The 24405-nt window shown below is 48.6% G+C and overlaps 1 protein-coding gene across 1 annotated transcript; it reads left to right on the forward strand.

Annotated features, from left to right (window-relative positions):
* The first annotated feature begins 20969 nt into the window (after positions 1-20969).
* LOC123058575 (trans-resveratrol di-O-methyltransferase-like) lies at positions 20970-22688 on the forward strand. The gene has a single exon (XM_044481283.1). The coding sequence runs from the start codon at positions 21226-21228 to the stop codon at positions 22057-22059; it is 834 nt and encodes a 277-aa protein (XP_044337218.1). The 5' UTR covers positions 20970-21225; the 3' UTR covers positions 22060-22688.
* Positions 22689-24405: the final 1717 nt, after the last annotated feature.

Raw genomic sequence — 24405 nt, forward strand, 5'->3', positions numbered from 1 at the left:
AATAGTGTCCGGCCCTGAAAAATAAGTTCCACATACCACTGTAGAGAGAATAATATTTCCACAAATCTAATCTGCTGACATGTTTTGATAGCATGACATCACGCCATGGCCCGGTCATTATTCAAACCGTTCTTCTCAACCAGCACCGCACATATCGTGAGACGGTTTTCTTGACACGTCTTGTCAAAGCAGAGACCGTGTTCCCCTTATCATGGGATTCTCATCAATACAGACGTGGGTAACCCAACCGTGCTTGTTGGTATGACTCCTAGATCTTAGGCAAGTCCAAAACGGCCATGAGGAGGACGCTTGATATTCACCCTCTTTATAAAGAGGATGAGGCTTTTTCTTTTTTCCCTCTCGTGCTCAATCGAATGCTTCCCCCGCCTCGAGTTCTAACACCCAAAGCTCGGGTCAGGTGCTTTGGACCTTCAACTATGTCCGGATCCAACCTTCAAGGTCGGTGGATGCCTTCCTCTGTCACAGAGGAGGACATCAAGAAGCTGAGAGAGGCCAGATATCTGACCGCTGAAATTTCGCATAGGCTGCCTGCCTGAGGGCAGGTCATCCCTACCCCTGAACTCACCGAGAGTGTCGTGTTCATCTCCCACTTCCTTCGAGGACTAGGCCTCGCTCTGGATCCCTTCGTTAGGGGTCTTATGTTCTATTATGGGTTGGATTTCCATGATCTGGCCCCGGATTCCCTTCTTCACATCTCGTCATTTATTGTCGTATGTGAGGCCTTCCTCTGCATTACCCCTCACTTTGGCATGTGTCTCAAGACCTTCAATGTGAAGCCGAAGATGATCGAGGGGCGGCACGCAGAGTGCGGAGGTGCTTTAATAAGCAAAATCACCGATGCTCCATGGCCAGAGGGTTCCTTCCCAGGGGTGTCCAAGTTGTGGCAGCGGGAGTGGTTTTACATCACAGCTCCCCGAAGTGCCAAGTGGGTGGCCGCCCCCACCTTTCGCTCGAGCCCCCCATCGCAACTGATGTCATGAATCGGCAGGGGGATGAGCTGGGGTCCAGCAAAGGATGTGCCAATATTGCAGACCGTATCCGAGATCTCTTTGAGAGAGATTTCAGTCTGGTTATGCTAATGCAAGTTATGTTGGTTCGTCGAGTCCAGCCTTGCAAACGTCGGCCCCTCCGTATGTGGGAATTCAACCCGGAAGGACCGCGAGCTATTCAGCATTTCCTCGGCATGATGCTCGAAGAGATGTACAAATTGTTCTTCGGACCCCAAATAGAGTGTTCGGACACCATCGAGGATGTGGGTTTGAGCTGCAACCGCCCTGCTACCCAAGTAAGTAATCCCATGGCCGAACACACTGTCCTTTTATTTATCATGACATCATTCTAAAAAGTCGCTCTTTGACCAGGACTGGATAACAAAGGCGAAGATGATCAGGTGTCCGGCCCCCCTTCCTGAATGCTTGGACAATCCGGTACTGGACAAAATGCTCGAGCCGGCGTCTTATCAAGTGCCCTCAAAGGAAGATGAAGGGGGCAATAAAGAGGCCGACAATAGGCCTCACTCGCTACTCGTCCCAACCGAGGGGATGAGCGCCTCCGCGAGGGAGGATAACCAGGGGGAAGAATCTGACATTCTTTCTCCCCGGGGAAGGAAGAGGACTACCTCTGAAGATTCGGAAACTAAGGTTTCCAAACAGGAGAAGAAATCTCCGCTAGAGGGTCTTGCCTCGGAGGGTATTCTTGCCGCACAATGTCCGCGCGGGGACAGCCTCTATCGAGCTGTAAGTAATTAAAAAGTATCTAATAGTGAAAATATCCTACCTTACTTCCGAAGACAATAACCGATGCTTATAAATTGTAGTCCGGATCGTAGCCCTTCTCGACAGAGTTCGTCTTCGGGGGATCTTCTTCCGGAGATGATGGAGAGCTAAACGCCCCCTGACACCCCACCTCATGACGCAGGCGACCCTGAAGTGTCGTCGCGGAGGGTGGCTCCGGATCCGCCAAGGCTAAAGGATAACCCTTTGGCTACCCGGAATCCCCAGTATCCGGCTCCTAAGGAGAGCGGCAGCAAGAGTCCGGAACCGTACAGTGTGCGGTCGGACGCACTAAAGGATCTTCTGGGGCAAGCGGCCGTCTCGGAAGCGCATCATACGTTGATGGGTACGGTAATTGAAAGGATTTCATCTGCTGAAAACGGATTGCACGAAGCCTTTATGAGTCTGTTGAAAGGCTTTGAGGTACGTGAAATAGTGTATGTTTTTGGTAGTACCGCACATGTTAGGTGTGCCCTTTGCAGATAGTAGCCCCTGAGACTCTGGTTGTCGTTGAGAACGGCGGCAACAGAGGATCATATTCCCAGGTAATAACCCGACTGCCTTTATGTGCAGGCGGCTGAGGCTTCGGTGGCTAGCCGAACTGATGGGTTTGCTGAGCTAAAGCGGGAACTTGATGCGACCGATGCCGATATCATGCTTGTCAACCAGCGGCTTGACGAGGCACAGGGTAAGTGATTGCTCTGGTGATCGTCACATAATAAGAGGAGCATGACGCCAGTATCTTTAATATGTTGTGACTGCAGATGAAGCTGCCACTGTGGAGACCCTTCGGGCGGAGCTTGCCCGAGCCAAGGAACAAGCAAGGAGTAGCAATGCGGCCGTTCTAAAGGTGGCCGAAGAGTTGAGGGCCGAACGGGCCGCGCATTGCGAGAGCAAGGAAAGAATGTCCAAAATGGCCATAGAGTTAAAAGATGCCGCTGACCGTTACCAGCTTCTTGAAGAAGAAAGCCGAGCGAAGGCGACGGACCTGGAGAAGGCCCTGGTAGCTGCCAAGGAAGCCCGCTTCAAAATTAAAGCGATGAAGGAGGAGCTGCATCAAGCTGCAGATATCGTGTCTAGGAAGCCTTTATTGTTACGGACTAAATTCAGAGATCCGAAGTATGCTCCTCTTGACCGACTATGGAGTTCTGCGGACGCCTACGTGGATTTGGCTGCAAGTGCTGCTAATGCGTCCGAATACTTCAAGGATCAGGAAGATCGCGAAGTGGAAAAGTTGTTCTGGTCACAGTCTCATGCCCCCGTCCGTCCGCTGCTGTTGAATGAGCGGATGGCCGAGTGGGCCGAGCTCCATAGATTATCCGGACTTGCCATGAGGTCCATTGTGGATCATCTGTGGCCGAGAGGGCCAAGGCCGAATAGCTATTTTAGTTTAATGCAACAATTCCTTGGTGCCGTGTAGCACATCGATGCTATGAAGAGATCAGTGTGCTTTGAGGGTGAGCAGATGGCCTTTGCCCGCGTCAAGACATACTGGACGGAGATGGAGGCCACCATCGTTGCGACACAGGGTTCGGCCGTAGGCCGAGTGGCTGCCAAGCACTACTTTGAACAAGTTCTTGAAGGCGCTCGTTCGATAGAGGCTCAGTGCTCGAAGAATATTATGTTCTAGTGACATGTACTTCCATTGTAAAAACATTGTTTTATTGAGTTATCAAGGTTGTATTTATACTTTTGCCCAAAAGTACTATGATGCCTCCTGTGCGGCCATTTATGTATATATGTATATAACCTAAAAGTTTGCAGTTGTCGGCTTCCGCCCCCACGCATATAATGCAGGGGTGTTCGCAGAAAACGTGAATCCACACTTGATCCAACGTCTTGGTCCATTAAGGAGGTGGTAGTGCAGCGAACGAGGCAATCGGACTATATTGCTTTAACACTTTCACTTAGCCATAGGAGTTTGACGGTGGGGCTACTATATAGCCCCTGGTACTTTTGCGCTCATCCGAACACGGGGTGCGTACGTACATGACCGGGAACAGCCCTTCATTAATGCGGAGGAATCCCAAAGATTCCACTGAGTCATCGAGTGGTTCACAAGTCTCTCGCTATATCATGACAATCAATTTTCGGCTTTCTCTACTGAGGCGCTCATCCAGGCGAACCAGGGCACAATCGCAGTAGTTCTCCCAGTGCTACCTTAGCCGGTATAATGGAACGTAAGGTACCAAAACGTGGGAGCCGGGCAAACCCAACATTTGACCTAATACATGATTCGGAGCTGATGCATATAGGGCCAAACTCGCGACGCCGAACACTCCCTAAGGTGTTTGGTCTTTATAACATATACCGGGCTAAACAATGCCCTTGATAATAAACCCCATGTGTCCAGGTATGTGCAATATCCTGACGTGGCAACATTCCAATAACGTCAGCATCCTTCTTGGTTGTGTGGAGTATCCGGAGGATGTGAACAACAAGAGATAGTAAAAAAGGTTTACACAGGGTCTTAATCTAAAAAGAAACCTTTGGGCGGGTCCCTGCTGCACGTCTGCGCCTGTGTCTCTGTTGTGTCATGTCCTGGACGGGTGTAGCACGATTGTCATATGTAAAAGGAAAGAACTTAGGTGAAAGTTGCCGTGCCAAAAAAAAGGAAGGAAGAATTGGTTATTGTCAATGAACTATCAAAATTCAAGAGAAGTCAAGTTGAGCCGGGTTGGCCCTGATTACGCGCGGGAAGCCCCTGGTATCGTCTATGAGGGTTTGATCATTAAACCAATCTCATGTATATGTGGTGAAACGCCGGACTCGTCTAACCGTGTCCGTGGTCTTGACGACCTGTCACTTTTCTTGGTTGGTGAGGCCGTCTAGTTCGCGGCTGTTAAAGCCGCCGCATCCTCTTCCGCACGTAAAAAAACGTTCGGTATTTCCGCTAACTGTAATGATGCCACGTGGACCGGGCATCTTAAGCTTGAGAAAACCATAATGCGGTATTGCATTAAAACGAGCGAAAGCCGTTCTTCGAGTAGTGCTTGATAACCACTTCAGAATGGAGCGATGTGGAAAGTTAAACTTTTGCTTCGGAAGTTATCGGGAGAACCGAATACGACCTCTAGCAGTAGTGAGCCTGTACAGCGGGCCTCTTGGCCTGGTATTACTCCCTTGAAGGTAGTATTACTATGGCTTATGTGTGTCGGGTCTATCCCCATTTTGCGGACTGTGTCCTGATATATTAGGTTTAGATCACTGCCGCCGTCCACGAGGACTCGTGTGAAATGGTACCCGTTTATTATTGGGTCTAACACCAAGGCCGCCAGTACTTCGTGCCGGATTCTTGTCGCGTGATCCCTACGATCAAAAGTGATCGGGCAGGCCAACCAGGGGTTGAACGTAGGGGTGACAGGCTCTATGGCGCGTGTATCTCGGAGTGCATGCTTGCTTCTCCTCTTTGTCACATGGATCACGTTTACCATTTTAACTTCTGGTGGGAACTTTTTCTGTCCTCCAGTGCTTTGCTGGCGAGGTTCATCCTCGTCTTCGCTTGGTGTCTCTTCCCCTTTGTGTTCGGCGTTTAGCTTGCCGGCCTGCTTGAAGACCCAACATTCTCTGTGGGTGTGATTTGCAGGTTTGTCGGGGGTGTCGTGAATCTGACAGAGCTTGTCAAGAATCTTGTTAGGCCGGATGGTCCTTCTCTGTTGCCTTTGAAAGGCTTTTTCCGCTGACCAGGTCGAGAGCCCCCGAATCCGGCATTTACCGCCGTGTTATCTGGGCTAGCCTCTTTTATTTCGACGCTTGTTTTGTTGGATCATGGTTTTCCGTTGACATCCCTGACTTCGGATGTGCTTGGGTCGCTGGTGTTGCTACGGGCCAACCAGCTGTCTTCGCCCACGCAAAAGCGGGTCATGAGGCTTGTTAGGGCTGCCATTGTTCTCAGTTTTTCTTGGCCGAGGTGTCTGGCGAGCCATTCGTCTCGGACACTGTGTTTAAAAGCTGCTAAGGCTTTGGCGTTCGGGCAATCGACAATTTGGTTCTTCTTGGTGAGGAACCTGTTCCAAAGCTTTCGGGAGGACTCTCCGGACTGTTGGATTATATGACTTAAATCGTCTGCATCCGGAGGTTGGACATAAGTCCCTTGAAAATTAGCCCGAAAAGCGTCCTCGAGTTCCTCCCAACTTCCAATTGAGTTTTCGGGGAGGCTTTTCAGCCAGTGCTGAGCTGGCCCTTTAAGCTTGAGGGGCTAGTATTTAAAGGCATGGAGATCATCTCCGCGAGCCATATGAATATGGAGAATAAAGTCCTCGATCCAGACTCCAGGGTCTGTGGTCCCGTCGTACGCCTCTATGATCACTGGTTTGAATCCTTCTAGGAATTCGTGATCCAGCACCTCATCGGTGGAACATAGGGGGTGTGCGGCACCCCTCTATTGGGATATGCCATGGTGTTCGGACGGTTGTAGTATCCGGTTTTGATTTTGTGCCAGAGCATGCTTCCTAGATCCATAGATGGATCTGGTCGCTCCGGATTTTTGGCGGAAGTTCTCACGTAGATCGTGTGTTGACTTATGTGCGACTTTGTTAGCCGCTCTATTGCGGTCACAAGGTGGTAGATCTGGCCGGTTGGCTGTATCATTTTTCGGCTGTGTGGGCTCTAAGGCCTCATCGTCGAATTCAGGTAATAGCTTGCGCTTTGGATAGCTGTTTGTGTGGTAACTTCCACCATACTTTGTTTCGTTGTCGAACACTTTGCTCCACCTGCTGTTGAGCGTATCTTGTGCGGCCTTAAGCCTTTGCTTCTGCTTCTTCAGGCTCCTCGCTGTGGCAATAAGCCTTTTGCGGAGGTTCTCTTGCTCCAAGTGCGTTTCCGGGATGATGTGTGCATATTCGTCCGGACTGTTTTCCTCCCCAGACGGGGTTTGATGAGGTTTATCCTTGGCCTCGCCGTGTTCGGACGCCGGATTCGCACTGTGTTCGCCGTTTGCGTCTTGATCGTGCTCTACCAGTGGGGCGGCGCAGTCGTCGTTTCTTTTAGAGTCGACTGGACTGCTATTTCCTCTTGCGTTGTTATCGTTGTTTTTGCTATGGCGGGACTTAGAGCGGCACCGCTGACATCGGTGCTTGGGTTGCTTGGAGGGGGCATCCTCCGCTGTCTCTTCGCCATTGCCCTCTTTGGGTGTATCCACCATGTATATGTCATGTGATGAGGTGATTGTCGGGCGCCCTGTGGGCGTTGGTTCCTGTTCGTCTGCTGCATCTTCATTTATGCCTTCGATGTCTTCGGAGTCGAAGTTAAGCATGTCAGTTAAGTCGTCGACAGTGGCTACCAAGTGGGTGGTGGGTGGGCAGCGAATTTCTTCATTGTTCGCATCCCATTCTAGCCGAACATAGTTCGGCCAAGGTTCTCCTGACAGGGAGAGAGACCTTAATGAATTTAGCACATCGCCAAAATGCGAGTGCTGAAAGATATCTGCGGAGGTGAACTCCATGATCGGCGCCCAGTCGGGTTCGACGGGCATGGATATAAGCGGCTCGGAGTCCGTGGCCGGGGGTGGATCCAGTGGTTCGGCAACACGACTCTCGTAAGGGGTAAAGTCAGCACCTGGATCTATCGCCGCTGAGAGCGCGGCCTCCGTGACGGGGTCTATCCCTCCGCTCTCGGACGGCGTGATTTGCTCTGGATTGACAGCCGAAGTAGTTGCGGATGTGATCTCCCGCGTACTGTCTGACGACAGAGTTATGTCATGCTCGTGGTGACTGTGCGGCACACCTGCCATGGGCTCGAATTCGTCGAAGATCAAGTCTCCGCGGATAACGGTTGCGTAGTTCAAGTTTCCGAATCTGACCTGATGGCCATGGGCATAGCTCTCAATCTGCTCCAGATGGCCAAGCGAATTGGCCCGCAGTGCGAAGCCGCCGAATACAAAGATTTGTTCGGGGAGGAAAACCTCATCCTGGACCGCATTGTTACCGATGATCAAAGGAGCCATCAAACCTTATGGCGATGGCACAGTGGAACTCTAAATGAAAGCACCAATGTCGGTGTCAAAACCGGCGGATCTTGGGTAGGGGGTCCTGAACTGTGCGTCTAAGGCGGATGGTAACAGGAGGCAGGGGACACGATGTTTACCCAGGTTCGGGCCCTCTTTATGGAGGTAATACCCTATGTCCTGCTTGATTGTTCTTGATGATATGAGTATTACAAGAGTTGATCTACCACAAGATCAGAGAGGCTAAACCCTAGAAGCTAGCCTATGGTATGATTGTCTGTTGTCATACGGATTAAAACCCTCCAGTTTATATAGACACCGGAGGGGGCTAGGGTTACACAAGGTCGGTTACAAGGGAGGAGATATACATATCCGTATTGCCTAGCTTGCCTTCCACGCCAAGTAGAGTCCCATCCGGACACGGGACGAAGTCTTCAATCTTGTATCTTCATAGTCCAACAGTCCAGCCAAAGGATATAGTCCGGCTGTCCGGAGACCCCCTAATCCAGGACTCCCTCACTTCCCCTATATCCCCAACACCTGATTGCATAACCAGAAAGTTTCGGGAATTTATAGGTGGGAATTCAAGTAGCTCCTAGAATATCTTTCCAACAGACACATGATACGATATGGGATCTATCATATGTTTGTTCCTGCTTATTTTGCAAGCCAATCCTTTGTTTTTGATTTGATTGAGGTATTTGAGTTGCTTCAATTTCAAGTGTTGATTCCATACCTTTCCTAAGCGGTATTCTTTTATTTATATGTGGATGCTAATCTGTCATGATCATCGAGATTGTCATGTCAATTCTTTCCAACCGGTGCGATTCTCTTCAAGATGATCCTATCATTTTTTTTCAACATTCACAAGATCAACTCTAAGTTTTCTCAATGGTGTTTGTTTCATCTGTCCCAAGTTGTCTTTGTTTTCCCCGCCCTCCCACCCTTTTTCTTCAAGGACTCGGAGTTCTTAATCAAGTATCCATTTTATTCATGTGAAGTCTCTTCATCCTTTTCTTTCAATGTTCGTATCCGGTGATCCTCATGAAGATTCTAAGGAAGATTCAAGTTAATCATTCTTCATTCTCTTTTCTTCTCCGGTGGATTCAATTCAAGCTTTATCGATTATATCCTTTCCTTGTTTCTAATGTTTTATCATGTCGGTGCACATCTTAATCATCCACCTCTTGATATTCATGTTTATCCGAAGTGCCGAAGATATCTCAGAAGATTCACGTTTTCCATTCTCAATCCGTTCAAGTTATTTCGAGGTGGATATCTTGTTCAAGCCATATAATTCAACTGGTGCTTTATCTCTTTCTCAGTAATCATTTCAACGGTGTTTCTCCCGAGTGCGCCGTAACCCACATGTCTTTTTCCAGGATCTTACCTGACTCTTCTAATTCTTTTCCGGAGTTATTCTCAAGTTCATTTCAAAGTTGACATAAGAATGAATTATCATCAGTCATATGTTTTTCTCCAAGATCTTTCAAATTCTTTTCGTTGTTGATTCAACCTTCATATTCTTTATTATTCCGGAGTGTCTCAACAATTCATGGTGGTGTTTCTCGCCGTCATTCTCGGATTTTGAAGAGCGAAGAAGAGTTTCTCCTCCAAATCTTACCATTCTTCCAAATATGCGAACTTCAAGCTTGTTGCCATCCTCTCATAATTTTTTTCGATTGTGAGAATTCTTTCACCCATCCGGAGCAATTCAGATGTATTTTTCATTTTGATTCTTCGGAGCCCATCATCTCAGAATTATTCATTCCAGCTTTTAGCTCTCATTCTCCAAATCTTACCGGTGCATCGTTCAAATATCCTCAAATCAGTTCATGATCTCTCCGTTCTCATGTATCTAAATTCCCTCAAGCATCTTCATTCATTTTCCAATTCTTCCTGGTAAATTTTTCCTTTGCTACTTTCATTTTCGATTCTTACGGTGTTTCATCCAACATTTCTCTTCCTCGGTTATTTATCAATTCGTTCGTTCTTTCCAATCCTACCGGTGGTTCGTTGAAGACATTCCCAAGTTTGCGCTATATCTATCTTAATCCTTTTTATGAGAATAAGTAGTATGCCAAATCCGTTGCTTGTCATCAATCTAAATTGATGAAGGATACACATAACATAATTCTTATTCTTGCTTCATCCAAGTGATTGTTTCTTCTTTCCAGAGTTGTTCATCATATCACATTCTTGGTTCGAGATGCTTCATCTTTTATTTTCCAGAGTCTCAAGTTTTCCGCATTATCTCGTCGTGAAGCTCCATTTAATCATTGCTAGGCTTCTCCCGGAGTTCTTTTCAACTTTCCTTTTGTTTGATCATTCTTTTATTACCAGAGTTCTTCACGGAGGCTCTACTTGGTGGTTCGTTAAGGATTCCTTTCATTCTTCAATTGTTCTTCAAGGTTTCTCTCGAAGTTATGATCCGCCAAGATATACTCTCAAATAAACATGGTGCTCAACACATGTCTTGTTTTGAGGAGTTCAAGCATTCTTCAGCTCACATTCCGGAGTGCAATTCTTTCATATCTCATCTTTGAGGTGGTGTTATGTCATTCTTGATAATTTCCCTTCGTGTTTCATGATTCACAAGTTATCAAGAATGAGGTATTTTAAATCCATTAATCCCTTCATTGGAGTTATCTTGTGTCATATTTCACCTAAAGCCTTCCCTAAGGAATGTTGCTATTGTGGTTCTTATCAATGATTCAAGTTATCTCTATATCATCTTGATGGAAGAAGTGTTTCATCTATTCTTTGTTCCCGATCAACCGTTGCTTTCAGTGGCAGAATTTCACCTCAGTTTTGAGATGTTTTCCATAAGCCCACTACAAGCGTTTTCGTTTTATTGTTGGTTTTCAACAACCCCGTTTTAAACTTCTTCGAAGGGTGCTTTCCAAGCTCATTTGTGGCAGAAGTTGTCATTTTCTTCTCCATTTTGTTATTCCAATGATATATCTTCTATTATTTCTTTCGGAGGCTTTGTGAGGTTGCTCTCTTCACTCATCATCTCGAATTGTGAGGACAGTGTTCTTTTCGTGATTATCCATTTAACCGGAGTGTCGTGTCCTCTTTTCAAGTTCTTCCCATTCTATCAAGTTGTGCCTCCCTTCTCAACCAGAGTGTTGTCTGAAATCTTTCTTACCCATTGTGCAATTCTTTCAATAGTTCTAGAGGCAGTGTGTTGTTGATCTCATCAAGTGTCCTCTCATCTTGTCAAATTCATGTTCAATTCCTTTCATTTACAGTCGGAGTGCTGCCCAAATTATATCATTCTTTTTCATTCTTTATCTTGTTTTAACCGGAGTGTTGTGTCTATCATTTCTCTTCTAACCAGACTCTCATCCAAGTGCTTTCATTTTGCCAAGTTCATATTCTTTGCCTTCCTTTTCCAACCGGAGTGTTGTCGTAATTGATCCTTATCGGCCCTTGTACATCTCATTTCAACCGGAGTGCTTGCATGTATTTCTTGTCCTTTGCAACCCTTTTCTTATGCCTTTCAACATACAAGGTTTTCCGTAATGTTCCTTGTTCCCCTTTTCTAATGGAGTGTTTTCAACTTTGTTCATCTCTGTTGTATTCTTTATTTCAAGTTTTCAACCCCTCAAGGTTCTTTGGTTTCACTCATTTGTCAAATAAGCAACTTAGTTTTACCTCTTCCACTTCCTCTTTTGTTTTCCCCTGTGCCATCCTAGATCTTGGGACGAGATCCTCTTGTAGTGGTGGAGTGTTGTAACACCCCGAGACTATTGCGCCAGGTGTCTTCCAGTTATTCGTTGTTGTTGCCTTGTCATTTGCTTGCATGTCACATCTTTGCCATGTCATCATCTGCATCGCATCTGCATGTTTTCAAAACTTGCATCCGTCCGGGTCTCCCAGTTCCTTCCGTCATCCGTTCTGAGCCCGTCCACACTTGCACGCGCCCGCGGCACCTCCGAAATATTATTTTATAAGTGTCCGGAAAATATTCTCGGAATGGGATGAAATTTGGCGTGTGGTGTTGTTTTGTTGTCAGTAGGCCACCTGCCAAGTTTCATCGCATTCGGAGCTCGTTTTATAGCCCAACCGTTAAACTATAGCGGCATTATAGCTGGTCAAACGTCGGACGTTTTCGGTCTCCGGAAACAGACGCCGAGCCTCCCTCTCTCTTCTATCGTCTCAGCCCGAGGCCTTCTGCACAACCCACAAGCTCCAACCCACCCCTCCTCGCGTCCGGAGCCATCAGATCGCGATCGGAGGCTCCGAAAATCACCTAGAACCTCAACCCTAGCCATTTTTGCTATAAAAGGGAACCCCCTTTCCAAATCTGGACATTCCTTCCCCTCCTCCTCGTTTTCCGCGCCCCCAAATCATCAGCCGATGCCACCTTCCTCATTTTCAAAGCCGGCATGCTCCCCCACTGCCACTTGTCGCCGCCAGCACCACCCAGCGCCGCCGCCACGTCAGTAGCGTCGTCGCGCGCAGCCAACCCCTACGCGCCACGTCGCCCTGCCTCCCTCCACCTCCCGCACGGGCCTGCCGGAGCCCATCCGCGGCCCTCCCCAGGCCGATCTGGGCCCGAGGCGCCCGCACCGCGCCGCCGTCTTCGATCCGGATCGGGAGGAGCCCGATCCCGAGCTCCTCGCGCCGCCCGACCTTCTCCTCCCCGTCCGCCGGCGACCTAGGCCACCTGAGCACGTCAGGGCTCGTCGGAGTGCCGTTGGGGATGACCGCCTCCTCCCAGGTCGCTCGCACCTCGTTCCCCATGCTCCCTTTCTTCCCTCTCTCCCCCTCACCCGAGCCTCTCACCTCTCTCTGCCCATGGTCAGGTACCGCCACCGGAGTGCCGCACCTCGCCGTCCCATCGCCGGCCAGCCTTGTCGTTGCTGGAAATGGGCCGACCTCCCACGGATCTGGTTGCCCCTTCGCCCCGCCACCGTCTCCGACCTTCCCCGCCGTCCTGTGCCGTTGCCGTACCACCATGGCAACGCAGCACGCCGGCGTTGACCGCTGCCTTGCGCGTGGGCCAAATCCACAGCAGGCCCAGTAGCTCCCCAGCCTGCTTCCCCTCCAACTCATGGGCCAAGCCCATGGTGAGCCACCGCTGCACCTCCCCCTTCCACTGTTGGGATGACCAGTTTTGGCCCGTTTCATGTTTTTTTCTCCAGAACGATTTTCCTTTTATTCCAGGAATTTGCAGTTTTGCAGAAAAGTCCTCCTAGTTCATGCATAACGTAACTCACAAATGATGCATCAGATTAAAATGATTTATATATGAAAGTTGCTTAGAATCTTGTCTAGTTTCATAATATCCAACTTTCATGCATGTTTAAAATGTTTAAACTGTTGTTTGTTTAAATTTACTTAAATGACATGCTAAAATACTTTAATTCATAACTTAATAACCATAGCTCCATTTTAAATAATCTTTATATGTAAATGGGGCAAAAAAATGCCTAGTTTAACATGGTGGCATTACTTTGCATGTTTAACAACTCTAAAATTGTGTATAGGGAATAACAGTACCAAATTCATATTATGCCCATGAGGATTTACCGGAATTGTTGTTCGTTGTGCCGACCTTATTTAAACTTGTCTAGATAGGTAGTTTTCATATGCTTCACCTCTTGCCATGTTTAACAACATTTAATATTGTTGTGTACATAAATGAGAGAGAACTAAATATTTGATGTGGTGTTTCGTCAATATGCAACTCGTTGCATATTGAGCTCCACTTAATTTGTAGTGTTGTTTGTTGCACTTTGCCATGCCATGCCTCATTAAACCGGACATGCATCATACTTGGTTGTGCATCATGCCATGTTCATGTGATGGTTGTTTACTATGTTGTTTGCTTCTTTCCGGTGTTGCTTCTTCGGGTTTGTTCCGATAACATTGCGTTTGTGAGGATCCGTTTGACTATGTCCGTTTGTCTTCTTCATGGACTCGTTCTTCTTCCTTGCGGGATCTCAGGCAAGATGACCATACCCTCGAAATCACTTCTATCTTTGCTTGCTAGTTGTTCGCTCTATTGCCATGCCGCGCTACCTACCACTTTTATATCATGCCTCCCATATTGCCATGTTAAGCCTCTAACCCACCTTCCTAGCAAACCGTTGTTTGGCTAAGTTACTGCTTTGCTCAGCCCCTCTTATAGCGTTGTTAGTTGCAGGTGAAGCTGAAGTGTGTTCCATGTTGGAACATGGATATGTTGGGATATCACAATATCTCTTATTTTAATTAATGCATCTATATACTTGGTAAAGGGTGGAAGGCTCGGCCTTATGCCTGGTGTTTTGTTCCACTCTTGCCGCACTAGTTTCCGTCATACCGGTGTTATGGTCCTTGATTTTGCGTTCCTTACGCGGTTGGGTGTTATGGGAACCCCTTGACAGTTCGCTTTGAATAAAACTCCTCCACGAAGGCCCAACCTTGGTTTTACATTTGCCTAACAACCTATTATCCTTCCCTTGGGTCGGCCAACCCAAGGGTCATCTTTATTTTAACCCCCCGGGCCAGTGCTTCTCTAAGTGTTGGTCCGAACCGAGCTGCCTGCGGGGCCACCTCGGAGAAACTTGAGGTTTGGTTTTACTCGTAGCTAGTCTCATCTGGTGTTGCCCTGTGAACGAGATATGTGTGACTCCTATCGGAATTGTCGGCACATCGGGTGGCTTTGCTGGTCTTGTTTTACAATTGTCGAAATGTCTTGTAACCGGGATTCCGAGACTGATCGGGTCTTTCTGGGAGAAGGAATATCCTTCATTGACCGTGAGAGCTTGTGATGGGCTAAGTTGGGACACCCCTGCAGGGTTTTGAAATTTCGAAAGTCGTGCCCACGGTTATGTGGCAGATGGGAATTTGTTAATATCCGGTTGTAGAGAACTTGACACTTAACTTAATTAAAATGAATCAACCGCGTGTGTAGCCGTGATGGTCTCTTCTCGACGGAGTCCGGGAAGTGAACACGATTCTTGTGTTATGCTTGAATGTAAGTAGATCCAGGATCACTTCTTGGTCACTTATAGATTCTCCACCGTGCGTTGCTTCTCTTCTCACTCTTACTTGCGTAAGTTAGCCACCATATATACTTAGTGCTTGCTGCAGCTCCACCTCACTACCCTTTCCTACCCATAAGTTTAAATAGTCTTGATCTCGCGGGTGTGAGATTGCTGAGTCCTCATGGCTCACAGATACTTCCAAATAGTTGCAGGTGCCGATGATACCAGTGCAGATGACGCAACCGAGCTCGAGTGGGAGCTTGATGAAGATCTTAATCATTGTTTTGTGTCTTTTCCGTTTTATCAGTTGTGGAGCCTAGTTGGGACAATCGGGGATCTATGCATTTGGGGTTGTCTTCTTTTACTTTGGTTCCATAGTCGGACCTTGATTGTATTCTGGATGATCTATGTATAACTTGTATTGTGTGAAGTGGCGATTGTAAGCCAACTCTTTATCCCTTTCTATTCAGTACATGGGATTGTGTGAAGATTACCCCTCTTGCGACAAACCTACCATGCGGCTATGCCTCTAAGTCGTGCCCCGACACGTGGGAGATATAGTCGCATTGTGGGTGTTACACCGCTCCACATCAAACAGCACACCCTCGCCTGCCTGCTTCGTCGCCGACGCCGCCGGCCATTTTTTCGGTAAAATGGATACATAGATAATTCTAGCGTACACAGATAAAAGAAACGACCACTACTCGTCGCTTTCTGACTCCGACTCGGTAATGTCCTCCTCCGACGTCTGAATATAGGCGTCAGCATGCTGCTCGTCTTCAAAGTCCCAACCCGACGTTTCTCGTAGCTTCAGTTTCAATTGAGCGGCCTGCTTCTGTGAATGCTTGTCCTCCCGATAGGCGGCTCGCTCCGTCCTCCTCGCGTCCCTCTCCAACCTCCTTTGCTTGTAGAACTGGCGTTCATCGACGATGTCATGTGGGAAGCGTTCGCGCCACACCACCATGGCTTCCACGTCCATCGCGGCGATGGCGAGGCGATGCTGCCGCCTCCGATGGACACGACGATCCTCGTCGGTGAAAAGACATGGGAGAGTCGTCAGATCCTGCGCCCGCTGGCTCGACACGTTGGAAAAATTCATATCCTCACGAGGCCTCAGGAGGCTCCACGCCGCCACGTCGTGCGCGGGGGCCGCCTCCTCCGTGGTGTCGAAGGTGCCGAGGATGAGACGTTTCTCGTGAAACCAGATCTCGGAGGAGAAGGCGCCGGAGCGGCGCTCGCGGACTCCGCGAAAATCCGAAGCGCCCAGGCGGCGGATCGACATGGTGGCGCAGAGGCGGCGAGGCTAGTGAGAGGGGGCGAGACAAGTGGGCGGCGGACAGAGTGTGGAGGGAGTGCCTTCTTATAACGAGCGCCGGCCGCGAAGCGCGCGCGAACCTTTCCCGCGCGCTGGAGTGCCAAAACCAGTGCGCGCTAGGCCGCTTCCCCCCCCCCCCCCCGCGCACGAACCTTTCCCACTTGCTGGAGCGCCCAAACCAGGGCGACAGCATGGCCACTGGCATGATCTAAAACACGCGCGGTCATCAAATGGATTAGCCCGTTGGGCGCACTGCCGACCCAATACTAAAAGTGGACGGACGCGGGCGGCCGGCCGACCCAAACGGACAAAAAGTGGACAGAAACGCCGTCTGTTTGGGTCGACCTGTTGGAGTTGCTCTTATATTATGGAATCATCGAGGAAATTGCACAAACCACCTACTTTTGGTGCTAGTTTTGCATAGAACACCTATTTTACAGGTTTGTTGCACAAAACACCACATATTGGGGTAATTCGTTGCAGCTAGGTCTAATCCACCATTTCTATGTGTTGACATGATTTCTGACAAGTGAGTCCAGTTTGTAAGTGCATCGCAGCAAGAAAAACTTGCCGCATCAGCAGCCAACTAGAACTGTCAATATCTCACAATTCTTTGCTTCAATTGAGCTGGATTTTCCCCAGAATATTAGTGAGTGCATGTATGATTTATTGTTTTTTTACATTTTTTGAAAATGTTAAATTTGAACGAGTCAACTAACATTGCAAACATCTCACAAACTGTGGTCCAAATGAGCTGCCTTTTTTCAAGAATAGTATTGCATACATGTGTGATTTACTGGAATTGTTCTGCATTTTTTTTGAAAATTTTGATTTTTGAGTAAAAAAGTTATGAGCCAATGTAAACTGCGGATATCTCGTTATAATGTGACCCAAACCAGCTGAAACTTTCCAGATTCATTACTAGTTACAAATAGCTAATAGCACACCATAAACTTTCATGTGAAAAACATAAGATTGCTACACAAATATAAAATGATTTATAAATAGGCACAATATTCATAAAATAAAATCAGTAGCACCAAGATATGGCAGATATTGTTGTCGCCAGGCTTTAGCATCCAAGTGGCTGCCATAAAGCCATTATTGACATCATCAACTCTCACATACCAAAATATTACCGCCATGAGGTGTTACCATCCAGGCAGTTGACATGTGACCATTACAGACATCATCAAGTCGCACACACCAAAATATTACCGCCATGAGGTTTTAGCATCCAAATACTGGGCGGTTTTGCAATGTTAGTTGACTCGTTTAATATTTTTGTTCAAATTTAACATTTTCGTAAAATGCAAAAACAAACCAATAAATCATGTATGCACTCACTAATATTCTAGAAAAAAATCAGCTCAATTGGAGCAAGGATTGTGAGATATTGATAGTTCTAGTTGGCTACTGATGTGGCTGTTTTTTTGTCATGGATGCACTTACAAACTGAACCCACTTATCAGGAATCATGTCAACGCATCCAAATGGTGGATTAGACCTAGCTGCAACAAATTACCTCAAAATATGGTGTTTTGTGCAACAAACCTGTAAAGTGAGTGTTTTATGCAAAACTAGCACCAAAAGTAGGTGGTTTGTGCAATTTCCTCTGGGATCGTCCCGTGGGTGGCCAAATTTCGTATTTTGACCCTTTTCTGTGTTGGGGAACGTAGCAGAAATTCAAAATTTTCCTACGTGTCACCAAGATCTATCTATGGAGAAACCTGCTACGAGTAGAAGGAGAGTGCATCTACATACCCTTGTAGATCGCTAAGCGGAAGCGTTCAAGAGAACGGGGTTGAAGAAGTCGTACTCGTCGTGATTCAAATCACTGATGATCAAGTGCCGAACGCACGGCACCTCCGCGTTCAACACACGTACAGCCCGGTGACGTCTCCCAAGCCTTGATCCAGCAAGGAGAGAGGGAGAGGTTGAGGAAGACTCCATCCAGCAGCAGCACAACGGCGTGGTGGTGGTGGAGGAGCGTGGCAATCCAGCAGGGCTTCGCCAAGCACCATGGGAGAGGAGGAGTAGGGAGAGAGGTAGGGCTGTGCCAGAACTTCGTGTATAGCTCCCATGCGCCTCCCCACTATATATAGTGGTGGAGGGGCTGGTTTCTTGCCCTCCAAGTCCATTGGAGCGTTGGCCAAGGTGGGAGGAAAGAAATCTCATTATTTCCTTCCCCACCGATTGTTATCCCCCCTTTTTAGGGATCTTGATCTTATCCCTTCGGGATATGATCTTATTCCTTCTAAGGGGGGATCTTGGTGCGCCTTGACCAGGGGTGTGGGGACTTGCCCCCACTACCCACGTCCATGTGGGTCCCCCCATGCAGGTGGGCCCCACTCCGGAACCTTCTAGAACCTTCCCGGTACAATACCGAAAAATCCCGAACATTTTCCGGTGGCCAAAATAGGACTTCCCATATATAAATCTTTACCTCCGGACCATTTCGGAACTCCTCGTGATGTCCGGGATCTCATCCGGGACTCCGAACAACATTCGGTAACCACATACAAACTTCATTTATAACCCTAGCGTCATCGAACCTTAAGTGTGTAGACCCTACGGGTTCGGGAGACATGTAGACATGACCGAGACGTTCTCCAGTCAATAACCAACAGTGGGATCTGGATACCCATGATGGCTCCCACATGTTCCACGATGATCTCATCGGATGAACCACGATGTCAAGGACTTAATCAATCCCGTATTCAATTCCCTTTGTCTATCGGTATGTTACTTGCCCGAGATTCGATCGTCGGTATCCAATACCTTGTTCAATCTCGTTACCGGCAAGTCACTTTACTCGTTCCGTAACACATCATCCCGTGATCAACTCCTTGGTCACATTGCGCATATGATGATGTCCTACCGAGTGGGCCCAGAGATACCTCTCCGTTTACACGGAGTGACAAATCCCAGTCTCGATCCGCATAAAACAATAGATACTTTCGGAGATACCTGTAGTGCACCTTTATAGTCACCCAGTTACGTTGTGACGTTTGATACACCCAAAGCACTCCTACGGTATCCAGGAGTTACACGCTCTCATGGTCGAAGGAAGAGATACTTGACATTGGCAAAGCTCTAGCAAATGAACTACACGATCTTTTGTGCTAGTCTTAGGATTGGGTCTTGTCCATCACATCATTCTCCTAATGATGTGATCCCGTTACAACGACATCCAATGTCCATAGCCAGGAAACCATGACTATCTGTTGATCACAACGAGCTAGTCAACTAGAGGCTCACTAGGGACATATTGTGGTCTATGTATTCACACGTGTATTACGATTTCCGGATAATACAGTTATAGCATGAATAAAAGACAATTATCATGAACAAGGAAATATAATAATAATACTTTTATTATTGCCTCTAGGGCATATTTCCAACATTCTGAAAGTTAATCGAGATCTAACCCTAATTTGTAAAAAAAAATCCGGATCTGACCCTTTTGCTACCGTCAGGGTCCTTGGTGGTAGAAAACACCCCTACCATCAAACAGGCTGGCGGTAGGCTGTACAACCCTACCACCAAGGTGCCCGGTGGTAGGTGCGAGCACGCACTGTGTTTCATACTTAGGAAAAATTTGCGGTAGGGCATGCAACCCTACTGCCAAGGGCCTTGGCGGTAGGCTGTTATACCCTATCGCCATGGACCTTTACGGTAGCAAAAGGGTCAGATTCCGAAAATTTTACAAACTAGGGTCAGATCTCGACTAACTTTCAGAAAATGGTCAAAACACGAAATTTAGCCTCCATGGGTATGTAGTTTTGCATGTTGCAGCGAAGCATCTATATCTATATCTATACCGATATAAAAAAACAAAGCGGCAGATCCAATTAATCTCGGCCATCAAATCATCTATACCAATGTAAAAAGACCCAAAGGGCAGATCCAACTGATCTCGGCCATCAAATTAAGTCAATCCAACGACCTAGACTGCTCCAATGGCGAGCGTTCAACGTGTTTAACGTGCAATTAATATCATACCAAATATCGCGCAAATCACAAAATTAACACACAAATAATAGCATGCCTAATATCCGCATGCAATTAATATATTGCCTAAATATTAACGTGTGTTGCACGTGCGCATTACTAGTGTCAATCCAACGACCTAGACTGCTTCAATGTCGAGCGCTAAACACGTTTAGCGTGCAGTTAATTTTATGCCAAATAATCACATAATAACACGCAAATAATATCCTACTTAATATACGCATGCACTTAATATACTTCCAAATTAACGTGCATTGCACGTACACATTGACTAGTATGTGAAAACAACATTTTGTAAGGTGTGACGGTTTCTTTTTAAGAGAAAAGAGAAAAGAATCAGATCTATTACAAAAGTTTACTAAAAGTACAAAGCATCTCAAGCGTAATAAAAATTACATCAAGATTTCAAACAACCTAACATCGCCAAAACAAGCGCCAAAAGCCAGCTAGACACCAATGTCTTCGCCTCCTCTCCGAGATCCGCCCGCTCCGATTGTCCCCCATGGTTGTGATCCCCGCCTCCGATCAAAACCCTCCTCCGCCATATGCTAGGTTCTCAAGGAAGAACACACATGCGGACAGATGGCATTTCTTGGTTTGGCCCGAATCGATTGATCGTCGGAAACATACAACGGTTGGTCTCATCCAGATGCGCTAACCAGAGACACCTCCTCGACGGGATTGTCTTCTTCCACTGAACGAACATCGTCGAAAAGTAAAAAAAAAATCTAAAAAAATGTGAGCACCCGTATTAAGTTTAGGACTTTAACCCTGATAAACAGGTTTCACCACAAGAAAACTAACAATCTCAGCTTGTTGTCAGCTGAAAGGGCTATATCTGTAATTACATCACCTCGCTTATGTAGGGCGATGTCAGCGGCACACTGTATGCTGGTTGGGAAACTTCCCTGAGGACCTCGTACATGGTAGGTGGTCAACGATTAAGTACTGTATTTTGTGGAAGGAGGTCAGTGGAGAGTGGAGATTGGAGGGTCGGGGGCTTTAGGAACCTTCGTAGTTTGTAGGCATAGCAACACAAGTTACGCAATGCAACTTAAACTATCAACTATTCAGACGCTCGGCCGGACGGCAATTTATAGTTAAGGGCGTGGTGGCGCCTCTAAATTAACCAAACTCACGCTCTCCCAAGTCCCAACACCAATCAAGCACATTGTCATGGACGCTAACCGTGACTCCAGCCTCGCCACCGACGACGAGCTCCTCCAAGCGCAGGCCGAGCTGTGGAACCACGTCTTCGCGTACACCAAGTCTATGTCCCTCCGGTGCGCCGTCGAGCTCGGCATCCCCGACGCCGTCCACCGCCGCGGCGGCTCCATCACTGTGCCCGACCTCGTCGCCGAGCTCTCCCTGCCCCCCTCCAGGACGCCCTACCTGCGCCGCCTCATGCGTCTGCTCGCGCACGCCGGTTTCTTCGACGCCGGGCCAGCGCCAGACACCTACGGGCTCACCCTGCTCTCGCGCCTCCTCGTCTCGGCGCCCGGCGCGGGGCAGGGCCTCTCGCCGTTCGCGCTCGCCATGCTGCACCCCATCATCGTGTCCCCGTCCATGTCGCTGGCGGCGTGGTTCCGCGCGGCCGACGACGCGGCGCGCGTGCCGTTCGCGACCGCGCACGGCGGGCGCGAGTTCTACGCGGTGGCGAAGGAGAACCCGGAGTTCGGCGCGGCGTTCAACGAGGCCATGGCGTGCGACGGCCGCTTCGTGATGGACCTGATCGTGCGCGGCCACGGGCAAGACCTGTTCCGGGGGCTCGCCTCGCTGGTGGACGTCGGCGGCGGGTCCGGCGGCGCCGCCAGGGCCATCGCCGCCGCGTTCCCCCAGGTCAAGTGCAGCGTCCTGGAGCTGCCGCACGTCGTCGCGAGCGTCCCGCCGGGCGACGGGGGCGTGGAGTTCGTCGCCGGGGACATGTTCGAGCGCGTCCCGAAGGCCGACGCCGTCCTCCTCAAGGTTAGGCCTAGGCACCTTCCTCGGATCATGGACGAACTTGACTGATCCATGACGTCGCGTTTACTTTGGGACTTTTGTTCGCAGTGGATTTTGCACGGGTGGGGGGACGAGGAGTGCGTGAAGATACTGCGGCGGTGCAGGGAGGCGGTGCCGGCCGGCGGCAGGGTGATCGTGATGGACCTGGTGGTGGGGTCGAGCCCGGCGGACGCGAGGGCCACGGAGACGCAGCTGCTGTGGGACGTGATGATGATGGGAGTGGTGGGGAGCCCGGAGCGGGACGAGCGCGAGTGGCGCAAGATATTCGACGACGCGGGATTCAGCGGCTACAAGATCCTGGCCATCCTCGGGATCCGGTCGGTGATCGAGGTGTACCCTTAGATTTCCTTCTCTCTTTTTGTTTGCGAGGAATCCTTGATTTCCTTTTGTCTCTGGTATTGTGCTCACTGCGAATGGACGCACTAGAGGGCCAAGGGGTCTATGGTGGCTTGTGGCGTTTTGTTTGACGAAAAAAAATCGACGAGGAAAAGAAAAAGAACCAATCTATGATGGCAAAAGGGGCGCGCCGGCGGCTACATGGCATTTCAGATTTTTTTTCCAGTTTCCTTCTGGATTTCTTTTGCGTTCCAGTGTTCCAGCAAAAACTGTCATTTGTCTGTGTTTAAAACTGTCATCATCGTGAGTATATGCAAAAATGCCATCATCTTCTCCTGCTTCTGCTATCAAATCTTGTTAGGAGCTGATCAAATTAACCTTTTATGTGCCATGCGAACAAATACTGATATTCGATGTCCCTATCATGCGGTATTTGATTAGACTTGTTGAAGGTCAAGAAACATGAGCATCAATGTCAAATTTAGCACTTGAACCCTGGTGGCAGTGATAGAGAGTGAACCAAGTATAAGAGGGGGTTGATTGCCCAATTAGTTAAGAAACAGCCCCTCAGCCTTTGCTAACCCATGAAACAAGGCTAACTAAGAGCATCTACAACCGGGCGCCCCAAACACTCCTCAAACGCTCGGGCGGACCGCCCGGTCACTGACCGATCATGAAATTTCAACCTAGTCGGGGCCCTCAAACGGGCCTTAGACGACCGGGCTGACCGACACCCCTCATATCCAACCCAAATATGGGACGGATATGGGGGTGCCCGCCACGTCGGATCCAATAGCCCGCCCCATCCTAAATTGCACCAAATCCACCCTCCAGAGTTGCCGGATCCATTTAATCTCTCCTCTCTTCTTCCTCCTCTGCGTCGTTCGTCTCGCAGCTTCGCCGCCAGCTCCGGCAGAGCAGTCCGCTATCTCGTCCTCGGCGTGGAGGACGCCGTTGCCGGCCTGGACAACACCACGGTACGTCCGGCAACTCTCTGGCTCCACCTTGCGCTTGATGTGTTCGACACATTGTCTGACCGATTTTTTGTGTGATTTTATTAGGGAAAACGATGGATCCCGATGCCTTGTCGGACGAGGAGTATGAACCTACGGAGCTTGATCAAATGATTCAAGATGAGTTCTTCAATTCCTCGGATTCGGGCGAAGAAGTGGTCATGATCATGCTCATGAGAATGTAAGAGAAAATGGACCAACAAGTGGAGCATATTCTCAACTTCAAGGGCTCAATCAAAGGGAGAAGAGTGATCAATCGGGATAGGGTGTCTGGAGCAAAGCAACTACACAGGGATTGCTTTGCTCCCAAGCCTATTTTCTCGGATGATCCATGGTTTTGTCGCCCTTTTCGCATGCGGAAACCATTGTTTTTGTGCATTGTGGAGGGAGTGGAGGCACACGATGACTACTTCAAGCTCACAAGGGATTGCTGTGGACAACTCTCGCTCTCTGCCAAGCAGAAGTGCACGGCTGCTTTGAGGATGCTTGCACTTGGTACTGCTGCAGATGCCGTTGGTGAGATGGTCAGGATGGGGGAGAGCACATGCCTGAAGACTACTGTCAAGTTTGCTCGTGCCGTGTGTTGGGGAACGCGGTAATTTCAGAATTTTCCTACGCACACGCAAGATCTATCATGGTGATGCATAGCTACGAGAGGGAAGAGTGTTGTCCACGTACCCTCGTAGACTGTAAGCGGAAGCGTTATGACAACGTGGTTGATGTAGTCATACGTCTTCACGATCCAACCGATCCTAGTACTGAAAGTACGGCACCTCCGCGATCTGCACACGTTCAGCTCGATGACGTCCCATGAACTCTCGATCCAGCTGAGTGTCGAGGGAGAGCTTCGTCAGCACGATGGCGTGATGATGATGATGATGAAGCTACCGGTGCAGGGCCTCTCCTAAGCACTACGACGATATGACCGAGGTGGATTATGGTGGAGGGGGGCACCGCACATGGCTAAGACAATGATCAACTTGTGTGTCTAAGGGGTGCCCCCTCC

Source organism: Triticum aestivum, chromosome 3A (assembly GCF_018294505.1).
Source record: "Triticum aestivum cultivar Chinese Spring chromosome 3A, IWGSC CS RefSeq v2.1, whole genome shotgun sequence".
Classification (NCBI taxonomy): Eukaryota; Viridiplantae; Streptophyta; class Magnoliopsida; order Poales; family Poaceae; genus Triticum; species Triticum aestivum.

What these genes read in the sequence shown, in the direction of transcription:
- LOC123058575 (XM_044481283.1), top strand. Translation starts at nt 21,226, where the DNA reads ATGGACGCTAACCGTGACTCCAGCCTCGCCACCGACGACGAGCTCCTC.